The sequence below is a fragment of the Oncorhynchus mykiss genome, chromosome 26 (genome assembly GCF_013265735.2).
Source record: "Oncorhynchus mykiss isolate Arlee chromosome 26, USDA_OmykA_1.1, whole genome shotgun sequence".
In the NCBI taxonomy this organism is placed as follows: domain Eukaryota; kingdom Metazoa; phylum Chordata; class Actinopteri; order Salmoniformes; family Salmonidae; genus Oncorhynchus; species Oncorhynchus mykiss.
The window spans coordinates 33,549,978-33,571,683 of record NC_048590.1 but is presented as its reverse complement, the minus strand read 5'-3'; the positions used below and the strand labels follow the sequence as shown (position 1 = coordinate 33,571,683).

Below are 21,706 nucleotides of genomic sequence, written 5' to 3'. Positions count from 1 at the left end.
AAATGAGAGTTGTGAAGTAAATGAGAGTTGTGAAGTAAATGAGAGTTGTGAAGTAAATGAGTGTTGTGAAGTAAATGAGAGTTGTGAAGTACAGGGCCTTCAGAAAGTATTTACATCCCTTGACTATTTCCACATTTTGTTGTGTTTCAGCCTGAATTGAAAATTTATTAAATTACAACAACAGAAATGTCACTGGCCTACATATAATACCCCATAATGTCAAAGTGGATTTATGTTTTTCAAAAGTTGTACAAATTGATAAAAAATTAAAAGCTGAAATGTCTTAAGTCAATAGGTATTCAACCCCTTTGTGATGGCAAGCCTAAATAAGTTCAGGAGTAAACTTTTGCTTAACAAGTCACATAATAAGTTGCATGGACTACCTCATCTCTGTGCCCTACACGTGCAATTATCTGTAAGGTCCCTTAGTCAAGCAGTGAATTTCAAAGACAGATTCAACCACAAAGACCAGGGATGTTTTCCAATGCCTCGCAAAGAAGGGCACCATTGAATATGCCTTTTATCATGGTGAAGTTATTAAATACACTTTGGATGGTGTATCAATACACCCAGTCACCACAAAGTCACAGGCGTCCTTCTTAACTAACTCAGTTGCTAGAGAGGAAGAAAACCGCTCAGGGATTTATTTCATCATGAGGCCAATGGTGAATTTAAAACAGTTACAGAGTTTAATGGCTATGAGGAGATGGTGAAAACTCTGTTGTTTGATTGTAAATATGCAGACGGAGTCAAAAAGAGAACACACAGAAGGATGTTGCATGAAACACCTGTCTCCGGATTACATCTTCAAACTAAGAGCAACCATTCATCGCATTCGTGACAGAGAGGGAGAAGCATACATCCATGTATGTGGGTAAGAGAGTCTAGCTAGCTACATTTTCAGATGTTACACGTTTCTAATTTTGTCATTTTCATTTCAAGTTAGTGTACTGTTAGCTAGCTAGCTAATGCTAGTTGGCTGGCTCGCTATCTAACATTACATGTACAGTATGATCTGTGTAGTAATATTATTTGTATCTCAGATCCATTTTCATTGCTAGTTATAGCCTAATGTTAGTTAGCTAACATTGAACCAGGTTGATTAGCTACCTGCAGATTTATGCAGGGCAGTAACGTTATGAGTTGGGATTATGGTTAATTGTTTAGCTAGCAAGCTACATGTCTAAACAAAAGACTCCACTATGCAAGTAACCATTTCAATGGAGCGATGCTGAATGGGTGTAGACAAAGAAAACCTCTCCAATATGTATACCAAAACGTTCAAGGGCCATTTTCTCAAAATTGATTTTACAAGTTTATCAACTTTCAAACCAGAATTACTTTCCCGTTGTTCCTCAAATGTAGTGTATGATATTCAATTTTCTAGCTCTGAGTCTCTGCTTTTATCCAATGGAAAAAATAAAAATAAAATAAAAATTCTGGTACATCTCTTGGATATATATTTTTGGTCTTTGGTCCACAGACTATCTATAACTAATACCAAGCTTATCCTACTGAAACACCAACTCTCTCGTCTTGTTTTTTATCATTAGTATCTAACTGTAAATTACAGATATTTTACTTCACCATTCCTTTTCTATCAAAAATGAATCACTTTTGCAGAGGCATTAGTTAAAACTCTTAATAACGGTTATTAGACAAATCCCTCCATCACCCTCTCTCACTGAAAGCAATGGCAACATGGCAACATGCCACAGCCATGTACATTAATCTCTTTTTAAATCAGATCCTGGCTCAGGAGTTCACAGGCACAGAGATTGTTTTCAAGACTCTCCTGCCTGAACCTTAAAGACTTATCCTAGTCATTTAGTTTTAATAGTTCTTACCTCCTTTGACACGGCATGTACTGTAGGTGAGGCTTCGCTGATCAATGCCAATGACGACAAACTTCAAATAGTTTAGCTACTGTACTTTACTCATCTTCATGCAAATGTATGGGTGAAAAATAAATGTGATGTACAGAAAGTGAATATATTTTCTCTATGAATACACAATATATGTCTTCTAGGTTGATTGACTGCCTTTTGATAGCCTTACCACAGATTAGAAAATTTATAATTTTATCCTCCATACCAGACATGGAAAATATTTTATTGATCAAATCCCTGGTTATAGAATATGAAAGAAAAAGGCTACTGCTCTCTGTTTCTCTGCTATCCAGTTTGACATTTGAGATTTAATGAATTAAGTGAGTAACAAGGAAATATCTAGATAATGGATCTAATTGTTTCCAGGCCTGGCTGATAGTCATTTGAAAAATGAAACCAAATTATAATTATACCCTTTATAATATTGAAATTGTTGTACGGCATGTTTCTGATTAATAAACTGGCAAAAATCTCAGAATGTTTTCATCCGCAATGAGAATGAAGATAAATCTATTTGGCAGATTGAACCAATATCCAGGCCAACATCCTGTAATTGTTTCCTTATTTAACCAGGCAGCTTAAAGCCGCAATAATAAAGAGCCATCATAAAACCTTAAGAGGGTTATTTTAAGGGGAATGCAAAAATCAACTCAATAGCAGAATAAGACCAGTTGCAAGCTGGCTTGATTTGAAAGGAGTCTAATGTACAGCCTTTTCATGAGCTGAGATTGTAGCCATTCAGCTTTACTGTTTTGTCAAAGGGAAATTAGTATTTTCCTGGAAAGTTTTGGACAGCTAGAGGTACACAGAAACGTTGACAATGTGTTTAAAGACTGAGGTGATGAAGTATTGTTTTTTTCTGACACTACATAAAGTGTTATTGTTTGTACTAATAATAAGAGCTGACTACTGATCAGTAGAATACATTTTTTTTTACATTCCTTTTTACAAATGCAATAAGTCAAACGTGATAGTCCTCCAAAGATAATACTGTATGGCCAGTGAATTAAGTAATTGTGGACTTGGTGAAATATGCAAGTCAAATCCTCCTCAATCACTCCAAGTCATGCCTTGTGAAGGTTCAGCTGTAATGATAGCTTTGCTATGTCTGTGCCTGGAACAGGGAGAGTGGATCTGAATAAACCCTGATGATAACAACAGTTTCAGTGGAGGAATATTTCAACCACACACCATTACATCCTCTCTCTGCAGTGGGACAGAAAAGAAAAAGCTCTGGCAAAATGGCATTACAATTTAGTAGACTACTGAAGGGCAGAGTCTTAATTCCAAACAGATTGCAGTGTTTGGTTTAGCGGAAAGGATTCCAGAAGCGAGAATGAGTTTTAAAAAGTATCCACATTTATGACACCTTAGATATTCAGAGCTCCTATTTCGTTTATCCTCTGAATCAAAGTCATAAAATGATTGCAACATTTTATTCAAGTCTTTTTTTCCACAGCTGGGTCATTTTTATATGGAGAATCATTTTTAGAACTACAGATGCCTTTATGTCTATTCAGCACAAAACCACAATGGAGATACTGTAGCTACCAGCTCTTCAAATGAAATGCACTTAACAGCAAAACCAATAAACAGATAAATTCATATTTTTCAATATAATTTAAAATTCTTATTTTACATCCTTGTCTACCTTCAATTACATATCCAAAACACGCTGCAGCCGAACATTATAATTTAGGAACGCCCATAACCCTGTAAAATGTGAAGCTCTACTCTCAACATTTATTATACAGTGGGACATTTTTCCAGGCCCCTTTTTAGCTGACATGGCAGATTTTATTATTATTGTTAATATTTTATAGTAAATTCCATCACACTGTCAATGGTAATATATGATCACTCTTGATCTGGTACATACTGTAAGTGGTCAGAACCCCCTAAGACTAAGTGCAATGCCCGATTAATGATGAACTTCTCCTAACTAGTTTCCCCTTCATTGAGTCCATCCATCCAGGGCTATGTCTAATGGGTCCTCACATTAAAAAAAAAAAAAACTTTTACCAACTGGTTATTAGTACTCTATGTGGATTGATGGGCTACTTGGACTAATATCTTAAATTATGGATGTTTTTTTACCATCATAGAAATGATCACATATTGGATGTTGGAATGAATTGTGTGTTTTCAGTACAGCCTGTACATTTAAATGAATTGTAATTGCACCCGGGACATTACCACTATGGTGAATATTCTGGACATTCTCTCTGAGCTCTTTCTGTATAAAGATAGGCTGGCTTACTACAATGTGATATATTTAAATTGATGAAGCAGGATGAATCAGAAGGCTTGGCCACCCCTGGGTGGAGGGTACTTGAACTGCCTGACGGTATTTTGATCTGCGGCTCAATGGAACTGGGAAACAAAGCCATGCTAATGGTACCATCCTAATTGATGTTGGGACCAGTGTTTTTGTTCCACTGGCTGTGCCATGGGTGCTTACAAAGTCTTTATTCACAACTCCAGAGTCACACAATTACACTGATCAAGGATGGGGTTCTGCCTCCAAGGTATACATATTTTGTAGAATATGTGATATCTAATTAAGGGAGGAGAATGAAAACATACCTATCCTACCAACGCCACGGCTTACCTATACCTATCCTACCAACGCCAAGGCTTTAACATCAGATACTAAATGGGAATTCTTAATTAAGCTCTTTTTATAGTCAGTGTGCTTCTCATATTTTTGCACCTGCATTTAGAATAAAAATTGCAACAAATAATGCAATTAGGTTGTTTTAGATTTGAATAAGACAAAAGGAAGTCTGAATATCTTTTCAGTGAGACATTCAGCTTTCCCTTGCTTTCAAATCAGGATCCTTCAATAACCCACAGTGTCAAGACCAGCAGAAGAAATTAAGTGTTACCCTTGAGAAAATCAGAGTGAATCCCGTGTTCCTGTGGAAACTCAATCTTGTAAATAATGTATTTTCTGCTTTAAAGTACATTTTCACTTTTACTGATATAAAACACATGCCAGCATCAAGAACATGCAAATTGTATATGGGTGAACAGAAAATCAAAAGTAATAGCCTGTAATCAAGTGTTACCTTCATGGTATTATCTCAGTAATGATCTGTAGCTAGAAGCCAATTAGGCCTATTAAAATAGCTTCATGAAGTTCACAGATCAGACAGCAGGCTAGGCTACACACATATTCCCTGTTGATCGCTTGTGCTGCTGCTGTTCTGTGTGAGGCTTTGGCATTTCCTGATATAATCCTTATAGGGCACCTCCTCCTGGTTGTAACAAAGGTTTTTAATACAATCACACTGTCTTGTAGTGTATGGGGCATGTTCGCAATATTATCACGCCAACTTCAGTGTGTTAATGAATGGATGCATGCCAGTGTAACAGTCATCAGTCCCAACATCTCCTTTGAAGCCTCATCGAGTAGAAAGCTTTTAAACAAAATGTTTGAAGTGTCTGCCTGTGTAATAATGATTTATAATTCTCTTGAACTAATGCAAAATCTGCTGGTAAAAATAATTTTGGAAATAAAAAATAAATTGTGCCCGGAGGGTCAGGCCGAGTTTCAAAAGGAGATCACCCAAGAGCAGCAAATGATTTAATAAGCCACCAGATCCAGAATGGTAAAATGGAGGGGAGCAGGATGGAGAATATCAAAGTATGTCTAATTAACATCAGTTTATTAGTGTGTCAATCTCCTTAGATGGAGTCTGAGACGAGAGCGGAGGGAGAGAAATAGAGAAATGGTTTTACTAAATGTATGAGAGACACACCTCTACGGTTATCATCCATTACCCACAAAACTTTTTTCTGTCTGCATGCACATTTTCACATTTCCAGCACAGCTTTTTAGCTTTGTTAAAACAATCATAAAAAACAGAAAACAACTTCCAAGATTTTTCCATCACCCTTATTCCTCAAGGAAGCAAATGGATGAATATTTAATATCACTTGCATCTGTATGATTGCATAGTGATAATCAGAATGCTTGACAAGCTTTCTGGAATATCATTTTTCTATGGAATACAGAATGTGTTGAATTTGCAGAGGGGAGACAATGTTAATTCCTCTGGCTCCGTCTTTTAATCATAGATCAGTTTCTCATCAGCTCCACCATGTCTTCAGAGAGGAGAAAGGCCCCAAAAACATGGAGGAGACGCTACAGAAACAGATGTCATAAACCTTTGCAGGAAGACCAGTCAAAGCTTCAGCCATAACATGGCACTTGGATACGTCTGCACGTTTTCTGTCTCTCTACACCCTCAGTATACAGCTACATTTCAGCGCCAATGGGGGCAGCTGATAGAAGAAACCACCGCAGGTGGAAATGTTTTCATACCCATCCTGAATCTGCTATTGAGAGAGGAGACTCTCATCAACCAACACATGACATGCACCCAAACACACATCAGTATAGCTTCCAACACACATATAACTGAAATAATCATGATGATCAATGCAAACAATGGACTTCATAGTGTAGGTTGTTGCTGACCTTTTTTTCTAGCCATTGCTTGGAACACATTTGATCATGTGTGTTCCCCACATCCATGCCAAGCTCAACTCACAGGCCCATATCTCAGAGAAAGCCCTGTGAGAAAGCACTGCATTTAAATCTGACAGCTCAAAACCCCACTCGCCCCATTATTCAAAACAAATACAGTTTTATTAAAATAATCCAGCGTAATGATTTAATGCATGCACTTTTGAATTGTAAAGTGTTATACATTATCATGATGGCACATTTGTTTGTTTCTTTTAACCCCCTGCCCGCCACCCCATATTTCCTGCTCCAGAGGTCCCCTGACACCCTCTCCTCTGAGTACACTCATGTTTACAGCTAAGGAGCCCCTCTACCATTTACATAAATATACTGTATGCCTGGGCCAATGGGGAGGCAGGAACAAAGTGGCTGCATCCAAGAGGTAGCAGACTGGAATCCCCTACAGGAAAGGCAACATCCCAGTGCGCTTGTCTGTAGCTTTCATGTTAAATTCATGGTGCCTGGAATGTACGCTAGCCAACATGCGCTGCTGCCATAGTATATCCTCCACTGTCTCCTCCATCTACTCCAGAAAAGCCTCATGATTTAATAGGGAGGTTCATCTAAAATCCACTCAGCCAAACAGACCTGGAGTCAACGCAGGTCAACAAGACCATGTCTCCATTCATAGTGCTGCTAGTACAGGGGTCCCCAAAGCAAACACCCAACACAGTCTGTTTAATTCAAGTGATTATCAAAGACAAATAAGATCAAGTGGGTCTATCTAATGAATATATTACGGCTTACAAGGACTTAAAAGACAAGCATTCACACACACATGCACACACACACACACACACACACACACATACACACACACACACACACACACACACACACACACACACACACACACACACACACACACACACACACACACACACACACACACACACACACACACACACACACACACACACACACACACACAGTCTTACACACATACACAGAGACACAATACACACACACTAACACTTTCTCTGTGAATGGAGTGAATGTTAATGTGTGGACCAGATGCTTCGGAGGTGCTGTAATATTCACTTCCTCAGCTGTGCAGGTTGACCTATCTGTCTTTACAGATGGTGGCTGGAGAGGGCCTTGGTGAGCATTTCAACATGTTTATAATTTGCACTTGTCTACAGTAATAGATCCCTCTCTAGTGTTATCGGTAATAATAATAATTTGGTGGGTGCTTATATTTGTGCTATTTCACACATGTACGTATGTATTAATACTGTATGTGAATTGTAAATGTGTTTTTTTGCATATCCCACTCTCCCTGAGACACCCTCATAGAGTGAGGTCACAAGCAGGGTTGGCCATTCATCAGCACCCTGGAGCAATTAGAGGTAAGTGCCTTGCTCAACGGCACATAGACAGATTGTTCACCTTGTCAGCCTTGGATTAGAACCAGTGACCTATCAACTACTGGCCCAACGTTCTAACTACTAGGCAGCTAGCTGAGGAATGCTCAACTCTGGATTTGCTAGCAACAACAACACTGATTCAATTGGCACATGCACATTCACGCTGAGCTGAGCAACACAAATAAATAAAAAGTCGGGGGTTATATTCACTTCAAGTTTTGATTTCAGCACCCTGTGGAAGGATTGCAGCTGTAAAGGACAAACATAAGTAGGTACAGGTAAGCGTTTTCAGAATTACATTTTTACATGAATCAACTGATGGTGACTCAAGGTTGTTGCTTGCAAATCCTGGGTCCAGTTATCAAAACTCAGCTCCGCCTCGATATAAGAGAACGAAGTTGAGCGTTCCTCAGCAGCTAGGCTACCTGCTGCCCAGTTATCTCCCTTTGTATTTTGTTAGCCAACTACATTATGGGTCTAAGTTTCAGGAGACTTGGTTATGTTAAAGCTCGGGCTCTCTGGCATAATCATAATACAATATTTTTCTTTACTTTTAATCAAAAAGACAGATTTGCTATCCACAATAATCGCACATTATTTTGCAATAATTTAATGCAACTATATTCGCATTTTCTTTCTTTACTATATTGGATCAACACATTTCTTCAAATAACAAAGGCGGGAAAGGGGCAGGTTTTCAGTTAATGACAATATGCCAGTGCACTGCTGAGGGTTGCAAGTTTGGTGCCAAAGAGTTCTCAACGGTCCCTATCACTATGCCAGTATTCAGAAGTCAAACTGTTTTCCCTAGTCCTCGCTGTCCCAGGCTTCCGTCTGTGGTTCATTCCCCTATCAGGACAACCCTGGGCCTGGATTCATAAAACAACTCAGAGTGGGATCAGGCCTCCATGTCCTCGTAAGCTTATTAATTCAGCCTGGTCTCATAGACTAAACGTAACATAATAAATGTAAACTGGGACACTCAAATTACTATGACATGTTAGGTTTGGTATGGTTAGACAAGACAGAAGGTTTCTTAACACTTAAGACAAAAACGAAAGTAGGGTGGATGTCTAGCAACCCAAAGGTCGCGTGTTTGAATCTCATCACGGACAACTTTAGCATTTTTGCAACTACTACTTTTTAGCTACTTTGCAACTACTTAGCATGTTAGATAACCCTTTCCCTAACCCTAACCTTAACCCTTTAACCTAACTCCTATCCCTAACCTTAACCTTAACCTCTAACTCTAACCCCTAGCTAACATTAGACACACAGATAACGTTAGCTACAACAAATTGTAATTCGTAACATTTCAAAAGTTTTGCAAATTCGTAGCATATTGTATGAATTGTAATTCGTAAAACATAACATACAAAATGGATGAAGGACATCAACAAATTAATACATACAATACGAAACGTAACATATCATAATAATCAGAGTGTTCCGGATTTGCATTTACTATGTAACATCTAAGTCTGAGTCCAGGTTGTGGATACAAGTACTGAGCCCTCCTGGTCCTGAGCAGTAACCATGGCACCAGTGCTGCTTCCCCCAGGATGAGATACAGTTCAGAAGGCAATGGCAAAATTTACATCATTTTTTATCAACATTTCTACATTGAGAGAGAGAGACACTGCCAAAACCCCCAAGGCATATCATGCACCAGAGATCCATGGATAACCAAACACAAGCTCCACAGTAGTACATGAATGATACTGATGTTTTTCCCTGCTCTACATTGACAAACACAAATAACAGATTTTGCTCAGAACCACTGAAAACCTTCCTTTTTCAGAGTTCTCGCTGTTAATTCATCAGACTACATTGGCAATGTATTGGGCTCGTGAAAAATGCATGAATTACTAATTAATGAAGCATTCTGCCTACATTTACATATTCATAAAGGTGTGGTTGAGTAATTGACGTATGCATGAGAGAGCTGAGTGATGGCTTTGAGATAATAACACATGCCAACATAGGAACCTTTATTTTGTTAAATTTGCAAAAAGCAGAGGGAGCCGAGATGCTTTTAAATATCCATTACGTATTCATTCTTCCCCAAAGAAATGCAGTCAAATGCTTTGAGAGATAAATACACTGAGGAGATGCAATGATGTGAAACAGTATGTAAAATTACATTTTCTGAAATATTGTCCCATGTGGATTTTTCAAAAGTTCATTTAGCAAACCAATGTGCCCAACAACCGTGCTCGGAAAGTCAGATTTTACACAGAAAAACACAAACATATTTGCAATGTCAAATGATATAATCACAACTAAGTAAACATAAAGGCAGGCTTATCCACACAAGCACACCCACTATTTTTTCTTACTCTTTGAAAATGGATGCTCCTACAACTTCTATCTTGCACTCCTTTTAAATAAGTTCCAAGTTTTTGTCTCTCAAGGAATTTGGAAATTGTTCCCAACACTCCCTCAGATCAGTATCACTCTAGTATTGTGTTTTACATCAGTTTTTTAAAAGAATTTCCATATAAAATGTTGTGAATTGTTGATACATTATGTCTGTGATAGCTGCTGAAAACTGCTTGTGTCCCATTGTGTCATGATGTCAGCCTTCTGGAGCCAACCCCCCAATGTGGCAGGTCCAAGAAGGTCTGGCCGCAGCCATAGTGTGTGTCACTTCTCAAAGTGTCTTTCCATTGTTAAAACCTACTCACAAAGGCCTTGTGAAAGCTGGCCCAAATATGGCTGATTAAAAAAATCACAAACAACATTCAGATGGTTCCTAGGCTTTCCTCACAGCTATGCACTGAGGAATGACAAGTCCAACAAAACCATGTCGAGTTTTTCACCCAGACCCATTGTGTTCCCACATTAACTCCAAGCTGGGCCCTTTGAGCCTGGCCAGAGTTGTGTCTTGCCTTCTCGGACAAGGCCCGGCTCTATCAGCGGGCTTGGCCAACCCAGCACAGCACACCATGCAGACTCGCCTTTCTCCCTTATAGATTCTTGGCTCTCAGACACATTGTGCCAAACGATTGATGGGGCAGGACAGAAGTTATACAATTAAAGATGGCCTTTCTCAGCCAAGTGAGGTCATTCATTTCAATGTGAGGACCTTTGTGCTTGCAGCCATTGTTTTGATAGAAAATGAGGGAGGGGTTCTATTTCCCAAGCACAAGAACTCAGAACTCTGGATCTGTACACAATCTAAACAATCTGGAGAAGGCTTCTGAAAGTAACTGAGGCCAGAAAATGTAAAAAATAAACAAAGAACAAACACAAGATGATAATGATTTCTTACTGTGTGGCGGAAACTGAACCACAGCCTGGGATACTCAGAGGAATGTGTCCATGTTCTGCCATATACAACAGCTGGCAACCCATGCCAATGGGAAGCTAGAAAAACTAATTGCCACTGGAATTGGCAAGTCTACTGCATTATAAAGCTCTCAAATAAGAGAGGCACGTGTCAGTCAGACATAGGAAGTTCATCGTACGTCTTCAAGACAGAGAGAATGTGAGAGAGCACAAAAGAGGTGAGATACAGTAAATCACTAGTCAGGTGGTGCATTAGGATGGTAAAGTTTGAGTTTAACCTTGCAGGACTTTTGGAAGGCACTTGCGAGTGTCGGCGGTGCAGAGTTTTGGCAGCTGCACAGGGAGCCTGGAGGGTCGGCCCATCTCCGGGAGCTGCTACTCCACACTAATCTATTTTAAACCATCTGTGAAATTAGCAAGATTTCTTAAGTCCTTCACCTCCAAGGATTAAAAAATGGCTGAGGGCCTGGGCCGTCCTTACATATGTATGCATGTCCGATAACTCAGAGAGGGAAGCCAAGTCAAAGTTCTGAGGGAATTCTTCTTATCTACACAATATATTAATTTGTACAAAGAAATCTGAACTGACGTCACCAATTTACAAAGACATTTCATATCTCAATAGTCATAATAATGAGTGGTTATCTTCTTGGGTTTTCTCAACATTGTTCATATTGGCCATTCCTGGCAGTGCTGAAATCTCCTTCTTCGTACAATTCACACTGACTATGCCAAACATTAGGAACACCTTCCGAATAGTGAACTGCACCCCCCCCCCCCCCCCCTTTGCCCTCAGAGCAGCCTCAATTCATTGAGGCATGGACTCTACAAGGTGTCGAAAGTGTTCCACAGGGATGATGGCCCATGTTGACTCCAATGCTTCAAACATCCAGTCAAGTCGACTGGATGTGGGTGGGGGACCATTCCCCGCCATTGTTGCAACCCCTATTACCAGTCTGTTCAACCGCTCTTTCGTATAGTCTGAGATTCCTGCAGATTGGAAAGCTGTCACAGTTAAAGCCTCCCTCCTTCACTCACGCTGCCAAACATATCCTCGTTAAACTGACTATCCTACTGATCCTCGACTTCGGTGATGTCATTTACAAAATAGCCTCCAACACTCTACTCAGCAAACTGGATGCAGTCTATCACAATGTAAACACCTCCTTTGGCCGCCTTTCCTTACAGTTCTCTGCTGCCAATGACTGGAACGAATTGCAAAAATCGTTGAAGTTGGAGACTTATATCTCCCTCACTAACTTTATCATCAGCTCTCTGTGCAGCTTACTGATCACTGCAGCTGTACACAGGCTATCTGTAAATAGCCCATCCAACTACCTACCTCATCCCCATATTGTTTTATTGTCTTTTTTTCTCTTTTGCACACCAGTATTTCTATTTCTAATTTTCTAAATTGCAATTACTATGCTACTATGGCCTATTTATTGCCTTACCTCCTTACGCCACTTGCACACACTATATATAGACTTTTTATATTGTGTTATTGACTGTACGTTTGTTTATTCCATGCGTAACTCTGTGTTGTTGTGTGTGTCGAACTGCTTTGCGTTATCTTGGCCTGGTCACAGTTGTAAATGAGAATTTGTTCTCAACTGGCCTACCTGGTTAAATAAAGGTGAAATAAAAATAAAAAATGTATTGATACACACAGGAGACCATTGAGTGTGAAAAATCCAGCAGTGTTGCAGTTGTTGACACAAACCTGTGCGCCTGGCACCTACTACCATACCCCGTTCAAAAACACTTAAATCTTTTGTCTTGAACATTCATCCTCTGAACGACACACATACAAAATCCGTGTCTCATTTGACTCAAAGCTTTAAAATAATTATTTAACCTGTCTCCTCCCCTTCATCTACACAGATTGAAGTGGATTTAACAAGTTACATCAATAAAGGATTGTAGCATTCACCTGGATTCATCTGGTCAGTCTATGTCATGGAAAGTGAAGGCGTTCTCAATGTTTTGTACACTCAGTGTATTTCTATTGGATACATATGCTGGGTATCTGGTCCGTCAGTGTGTCTCACTCCCAAAAGTATTGAAATTAATTTTATCATGAAATCCATAAAATATTCTCCTTTAATAGTCAGATTGACAGAGTAAAACCATACATAGATTGAAGTACCTGCAGATCGCCAGGGAGAGCAGCACTCAAACTGCTCAGAGAGAGAGAGAGAGTAATACTTCAGCATTGCAGTAGCTCTGCCAAAGGCAGTCGGCCTACAATAAAGTCATGAGTCAAGTCTAATGAGAAAATCAGATAAATAGCAGCTGTGCTTGGGGAGCCGGCGCTCTCTGCCTGATTCACTAGGCTCAGTGGCCATGCCGTTGGAGAGCAAGGCAGACAGGGACTCCAGAACAGTAAAATATTGTTCCAGACGCCTCCCCTCTACAATGTTTAGTCATCGGAGTGGTGAAATTGCAGTCCTGCCAGTGTGAAGCAGAAGCAACACTGTATTAATTATTATCTGCAGCCCAAACACCTACATTTGTAGTAACACTGTGACAGTTAATCTAAACAGGCCACTTACAGGCAGTGGCATTAGTCTCCATACCTCACTAGACCTCTTAAACCCCCCGACCCCCTTCTCCCATCTGGCAAGCGTAGAAAAAAGTATGGCACAATCGAAGATAAATAATATGGGCCAAAGGAAATTAGAATTATTGTCTTTCACTCAAGATTAAAATGTCACAGGCCCAGCATCTTTTTAATGTTGTACGCCTACACACCCATGCACAGTAACTTAAAGAGAAATACACAAAGCACAGGCCTTTCTCCTGGCCATTATTCGTAATGCAAGCTTGGGAATTACTATAAGATTTATTGTGCAGCGGTATATGTCTAATTTTCCATCTACCGCTGGGCGCTTCTGCTGGAGAGAGCTGACAGAGGCGTCTATTATACATACTGCAGTTAAACTGGGGCTTTTACGCTCTCAGGAAGACAGCTCTCAGGAAGACAGCTCTCAGGAAAACACCTCTCAGGAAGACAGCTCACAGGCAGAACACTGGTAAAAGACAACAAAAAAAGATTGATGAAGAAAACAAAAGACACTCTTAAATGCTTTTCCAAAATGTTTGGAAATGGCTCCTGTTCCAGGCTCCTGTTATTTTTTCTTTTTTTTACTCCAGCAAATAGAAGTTTGAAGAAAGGAAAAGCAGCTTTCCTCCCTGCTGAACCGTATACACCATGGATATGATTTTATTTACAGCCCTGATATATCACTCACCATAACTGCAAATAGTTTTATTGTGAATGGAAAGAGAGACTGTTTATGGCAGCAGAGAAATGACTGCAGGTGTATATCAACTCGAAACAATGACAACTGTAGTGTATATCAAAAACGTAATCTCAAAAGAAATATAAAACCACAGTGTTGTTAAATTGTATTGGAATCAAACACCTCTGAAAGGCTGTTGTTTCCTGAAACCTTGCCTAAAAATGACTCCATCTTGTTACCCTCAACCCTAGGCCTAGCAAGATGATGATGAGCCATGGATGGCAGGGATCCAAGGAGATAAATGACCACACATCGTCTGAGTTGATCGCTCTCTGCCTGACCTTTCCTCTGGCCCTGCTTGGCACATAAACCTGTCTGTGTCTGGCTGCAGGAGCACACACACTGGGCCTTGCCCTCTGAATGTCTACCTGTGCGATAGGTCACAGGTCCTCTAAACACCTTTACTGCATACTCTCTCTGTCTCCCTAATGGTCTCTTCTCATTGGACCGGAGGGCTGGGATGCTGCAGGGTTTCAGAAAACAGCATCATTGTCTTGAGACAAAAAGGTAATAAACATAAATGTTTTGCTTTGTTTGAGTAACATATGATATTTTAGGCATGAGGTTGAGGATGTCCGAAAACGGATACCATACAATAATATAATCTCTACCATTAGTTAATGTTAAAATCAGTTTGTGGCACTCATTCTAATGATAAACTATGACTTAAAAAAAAGTACCATGAGAAATCAATGTAGTTTTTGCATGAGAAATCAATGGACAATCAACGCACAAACAACAACAAAATAGAGACTCGGATCTTAAAACAAAATGTCTCTTTAATTTGTAAGTGTCAACAGCAGTACAAAAGATGGGAGTGATGGTGGGACTTTGTCACACAATTTCTTACTCTTTTACGCAAAAGGAGGAAACTCTTGAGGTAAATGAGCTTAAACAGGCAGTTAAACAACCCATTCCTGCCTTGTTACATCAATGGATTGAGTACATACAGAAAGATGATGTTACATTACAATATGCCTGAATGCATCCTGTGGGGAACACAACCTAGATATTTGCACACATTACTAAGGTGCCTAGATACACCCAAATGTGTCAGTCACCTGGTGTATTTTATTTGATATAGTGTATTAATACTACCAACACAGAGGAGACTGGTCTCCAATACATACCACTGTAGAATTATTTCACCTTAAGTTTACCTCACGTCAATACTGCACATGGAAACCAAAGACTTGCTGGTTTACATTTTGAAGCCAAGCAAAATAAAATATTTTAGTACCTTCTCCTTTTTTAAATTTAACAATAATATCCTCAGCAAGTAGCTGTCCTTTTGTACTGTATGAAGAAGAAAGTGAACACAAATGTGATGGCAACCTTTTTTTAAAGTTCAATTAAAAACTTTACACTGGACTGTACAAGATATTATGATAAACTATTTACATTTTCAGAATTAAAACTTTTTTCAAAGCAGCAACAGACACTATTTAATTTTCTCTAGTTACGCCCTTAACAATACCTGCCGTGGGCCTAGGTACCTGCCAAGAAATTGATTTCTACGCAGAAAACTGTATCAGTCTGCCAGCGGTTTCAAAACAGCAACAGCCCCAGCGACAGAAGAGCCACACACAGTGTTGCTTGAGAGACAAAAAATAAATCTAGAAAGCAAAGTACCATTGACAACTGTATAAGTTGTCCCCAACAGCAAATTTTACACTCCTGAACAGCAGCTAGCATGTCAGTCCAGCATGTCAGTGAATTGTGCTAATTAAATTAACACAGAGAACATTCCCACCATATACATCACAAAGTTCAATGACAGAAAATATAATTACAGTTAAGTTAAGTTATTGAAACAGCATACAAGCTTAGTCTTCAGTTGTTGAATCTTGTTCGCATTTACATGGCTGAGAGACAGATGGATTAATAGAAAAGGTCATGACTACACTTTGCTGATGGCTGGATGGGCTACCTTTAAAAAGGTCAGCAACACATAGAAAAGGTCATGACTACACTTTGCTGATGGCTGGATGGGTTACCTTTAAAAAGGTCAGCAACACATAGAAAAGGTCAAGACTACACTTTGCTGATGGCTGGATGGGTTACCTTTAAAAAGGTCAGCAACACATAGAAAAGGTCATGACTACACTTTGCTGATGGCTGGATGGGCTACCTTTAAAAAGGTCAGCAACACATAGAAAAGGTCATGACTACACTTTGCTGATGGCTGGATGGGCTACCTTTAAAAAGGTCAGCAACACATAGAAAAGGACAAAAAGAGTATAGGCCTAGAATACACACAAGTGGCTCTGCATTGTGCCACGTTAAAACTAATAAATATTTGCACACTCCCTTCATTTTCAGCTCCCCAAGAACCTCATTTGTGTAAAATTGCCAATGAATAACATCCTCTTGTGTCATTCTAATTTTAAATGTAACAAATGCATGCAGATGTGCAATTAAAATGTAGCTATTAATTTATGCTACTATCAACCTCTCCGTTCAAATTTGACACATAACAGTATAACCACTGAGGGCTGTGAAAAACACAAAACACAAGCGATAAGGTATGTCTAGGATTGAGTCATGATTGCAAACGCAAGTTGTATAATAAAAACATATACATCTTAACGGCTTGTTGTTCAGATGAATTTTAGCACTGTCCCTATGAAAGATACAGAGTACTTTATTTGTACCGGCTGTGCATGTAATTAAATAAAAATGAAGTTATTTATTTAAAAAATGTTTGTCCTTAATGTCCAAGGCTAAGGAATACAGCTTGGGTTTTGATTGGCTCCTTGAATTGTCTGAGGGAGGTCATTGAAACGCTAGCAAGAAGAGGCCTGTCTGTCTATCTCAGCTACAGCTCCGTCCAATACCGCTCTCCTCAACCGTCCAATACTGCTCTCTTCAACTGGGAGAAATATTCAGCATCTACATGACGTACAGTGACTTGTCAGTTTTAAGAACATGGATCCACATACACTGATGTAAAAAAAAAAAGGAAGAAAAAAATAACAGTCAAATACATAACTTATACTTCACTAAGTACTTATGAACAAAAATATAATTCTATTTCCTATGTTGTATTTACAATAAAATCTATAATGAAATGGTGAATTTACTGAAAAATGAAGCTCCAATTCATTAAACATCTTTTTTTTCTCTCTGATTGTCCTTTCATTATGTTCTACTGACAATTTTAGAGCCAACAGTGGCTAATAAATACAATAAAATGTCTATACTCACTATATAGCTTCAAATACAATATACAACACAAAACATATGTGACCAATAAAATGCGTGTCTGAAATCCGGTGTTTCTCAGCTAACCAGTTACTATGCAAGCCTTCTGTCGAGTTTACTGCTCAGTCTCTCTCGCGCGCTGTCTCTCTCCCCTTGGTGGCCCTGGAGCTTAGACAAAGTGTTCATTCACTACACATGTCTTTGCATAAATAAACAAAACAAGTCGACTGAAAAAGTATTCAAATCTGGTAACTGTGAGAACGAGCCCACGAGTCCAAGTCGTTGTGACTTTTGTTCATTCAGGTTTTTTTCTGGTACAACAGCTTCACATTAGTCAGAATTGATAAAAATACAATTTATATCCAGTGCTTATAACACTTTGACTCCTTGCGAGATATAAGTTCTTCGTTTTTTTGTAATTTTTTTGTTATACAAGCGCAGTCAAGTTTCAGTCCTATCAACAGTCCTTTTGTAACTACCAGCCCACTGAATTGGTTTGGCATGGACATAGAAATATGTACAAATCACGTACAAATCAACCAATCAACCAGCAAACAGAAGTAACAGCTTAAAAACCTAGACATGTGGACCTGGAGGGAAATCCGTTTAGGTTTGTGTATGGGAGGAAATCCTAGAAAAAAGCATTGTACCTTAAAACAACAATAGCAACAAAGAAACCAACCAACCAAAAAAAGAAAAAGAAACTGAAATGGAAATTAATAATGAGGTGCTTAAAAACTTCTAAGACTTAAGATAAATGCTTTCAAACGTGGACACAACACAATAAAAGCCAGCTCTGAATGTAAAATTAAAAGTACTAAAGAGCCATCTGTATCAATTAGACCTGGGAGAGTAATGCAGTGACCAGCAGTAGGAGGGAGTCCTGGCCATGCAGACAGCCAGCGCTGGTGACCAGCCATTTAGATCATTTTAAACCCCTGGGCTTGGTCTGAAATGGACAGGTTCAAGGGCACGGAGGAGAATAGCCGGGCTCATGCATTAATAATGCTGCATTTGAGATGATATCCACTCGTCAGTCATTTTAATAATCCCCCACAGCTTGATGTACTTGTTCCATCTGCTCGCCAGCGCCTAGTGGCTGGGCCAGGGCGGGAGACGGGGTGGAGGCCTCACTGTCTGTGCTTTGATGGAGAGCACAATAAGCGCTACGTGCCCCGTCCTTATTGTTCCCCCTCTCTCCTCTCCCCAGCCTCGCACTGCGTGCCACTCCAGATGGCACCCCCTGGGTGTGGGGGTTGCCATGGGCAGGGGTCGAGACAGGGCAGGGGCAGGGCAGAGAGGGAGGTACTTAGTCCTTCTGGCCTGTAGGAGGGCTGTATTATGGACAGTAAGGCCTTGACTGCTGGCCATCTCTAGCTGTTTCTCCATAGGTAACAACCTGGGATCTGTTCAACTAATAAAATAACCATTCAAGAGGTAAAGGACTTTCAGTTTGTGACTGATTGTCACAAGATTAAGAGCTGATTGATTGTGTTATATTTCATATTCGTTGTCTGTATGTAAATAAAATACAGAAGTGCATTTTCAATTGCTCTAAAATACTTAAGTTTAACTTTATGTAAAATAGGCAACTGGTCATTATAAAACAACACAAATTTTGTTCAATATAAAATATTAACTTAGTTGAAAAATGAAGTAGTAAGTGTTAATATCTAAGTGCATGAATGTAGAGAATCACCATCTCAGATCTGGTGTGGCTTATGAATGAAATACTGTTGTGTTTAATATGACTTGTTAGAATGTAATACCTTGTCTGTAACCCTCCTTTAATAAAACCACGATGTTATTCCCTCACACACTGCCTCTTCTCTTAAGACTGCTGCAGTAGTTAACTCTGCTTTAAGACCTTCCCGTGTCAATTTTAGATTTACAATGTCGAAAAAATACTTAAGATTTAACAAAAAAAGAAAGACCAAAGACTTTAAAACTTGCCGCCCCAGTAGGGGCTAAAGTGTTCAACCAAATGTACTGTAGCTACACATTGTAAAACAGCAATTTGTGATTATAATGCCCCCAAAGCTGCCTTTCGCTGCCTTTCCAATCCCACAGATTGGATGCCTTTGGCCCCTTGGAATTCTGGCCTGATTACAATCACTCTGATTAAGAACTTGGTAAGACTGAGTTGAAGAATGAGCAGAGAGTGTGAGGGGAGTGTTATAGTGCTCTGTGTTAGACTGGGCTGGTGACATGAGCTGGAGAGGGACAGGGAGAGAAGGGCCTGTTGGTCACCGCATTGGTCTCTATGGAGAACAGCTGCCATTATGAACAACCACATCTGAAGCTATTGCATCACTTCCTGTTCCTGCCCTAGACACAGCACACTGTCTCCAGATTCCTGAGTGTTTCAATATAGAAGGTATATAAAGAAACTGGATTTTGAGGCCGCACTAAGATATTAAGAGATTGTCTAAGACTCGAGTCTCTCCCTCGAGACTCAAACAAATTATTTAAGAGAAAGAACCCTTGAAATGTTTGGCACATCTGCACAAAATTGTACAGTATGTTAATAATACCAATAATAATTATTCTAATAATAATACTAATACAATTAATAATAAGGGAGTCTGATTATGTCTCAGAATTGTGGAATTGTTCTGTTTGTTTGTTTTTAGTTAATATGAATTTCCAAATATTTTGTTTTCTAAATAGTTTCAAATAAATTCAGATTTAAAACATTCACAAGCTGTTGGCTGGCACAGCATACCTGAGTGAGAATATATAACTCCCATCAAAAACAGTAATGAAATCTATTAAAAGCATTTAACTGAAGAGAAAAAAATATGTATACCATAAGAAAAAAAGTAAGACTGTAAGAATTATGGATTCATATCAAACGGTACATTTCAAGTCCTGTCATCCAAAGTTGTACAGGCAATAACCTAATTGTGTAAATGTCCATGAAGAAAACACTCAAAATAAACGATGAGATAATAAAAAACAAAAGGAACTAACCCAAACTGCTTCACACACTGTAAGAAACATTTAAGACCTTTAGCTGTTGATTCTGACGGAGCCACATATGCATGCAGGCTCCTAAATCATAAATCAACAGAACCATTTATTTTTGTTCTGTACTTTTTTGTTCTTCTGTTTCTCCTCCTTCAGTCAGTCTTCCGCCCTGGGGATGGTTCTCCAGTACGAATGTGTGTATGTCTCGGCTCGTGTGTTGAGAGGCCTCAGTTGGCGCTGACGATGGGCTCCAGTGTCTCAGTCTCACTGCTGTAGTCCGATTTGGGCTCCTCGTCAAAGTCCTCGTACATGTCCATCTCATCTACCTCTCCGTTGATGATGGGGACGTTGGTTAACATGGCACTGGGCTCTATCTTCATGTTGTAGGTGCTCTGGATGACGGGAATGGTCGGCTCCGGGCTTGCTGAGGCGCTGGAGCACTCCGACGTCATGTGAGGGGAGGGTGTGGTCGTTGCCATGGTTATGGCCCCAGGGTAGACCACGCCGGCGTTGGTGCTGATGGGGATTTGCGGTTGTTGCCTGTAGGGAGAAAATGAAGGACAGTGAGAGAGAGAGACCATTAGACAAGTTTGTTCCTGTTTCATCGTTAAAATCCAGACTTACTTCTCGTTACAATATGAGTTCTGTGTTATTTTTTAGATGGAAAAAGGCTTTACTTCAAATATATATAAAGGAAAACAATTAGAATCACATGGGATGAGCAAATGGAAAGAATGCTGACAGTGTGTGTGCTGCTCGGGACAACCCTAAAGACACCTCCACTTCAGCACTTAAACTGAGCGAGCAAGCTGGATTAACTGTTCTCCACAGAGGTGTGTTCTCAGCCAATGGTTCTGTGAAAATGATTTGGGAGAACAGCACCGTTCTGGGTCGTTCTGAAATTGCACCCAGTTTATTGGTAACATAAAGCCGATTGGTGGTTAGTGCGCTCTCTCTCTCTCTCTCTCTCTCATCTGGTGTTTTAGCAGTGATTGATACTCCAGTGATCGTATAGCTTACGGGTGATGAGGGAACACCTGGAGAAGCCTTCTCCTTACTGACCACACGCAGTAAATTAGGAAGTTAAACTCCAGACAGCTGCCCTCCAGCCCTCTGTAAACCTATACTTATGCTTTACATCCTGTA

General features: G+C 39.6%; 1 protein-coding gene across 14 annotated transcripts in view; it reads right to left on the bottom strand.

The window, feature by feature from the left end:
* Positions 1-15,146: 15,146 nt before the first annotated feature.
* LOC110506675 (transcription factor SOX-6) overlaps positions 15,147-21,706 on the bottom strand; it is a 201,810-nt gene continuing 195,250 nt past the window's right edge. For 13 of the 14 annotated variants that reach the window (XM_036964052.1, XM_036964059.1, XM_036964055.1 and 10 more), the window contains one exon: positions 15,147-21,100. In XM_036964052.1, coding sequence (XP_036819947.1) covers positions 20,788-21,100 — 313 coding nt within the window. In that variant the 3' untranslated portion in view covers positions 15,147-20,787. The remainder of the gene's footprint in view (positions 21,101-21,706) is intronic. The other variant, XM_036964065.1, reaches the window with a different exon arrangement.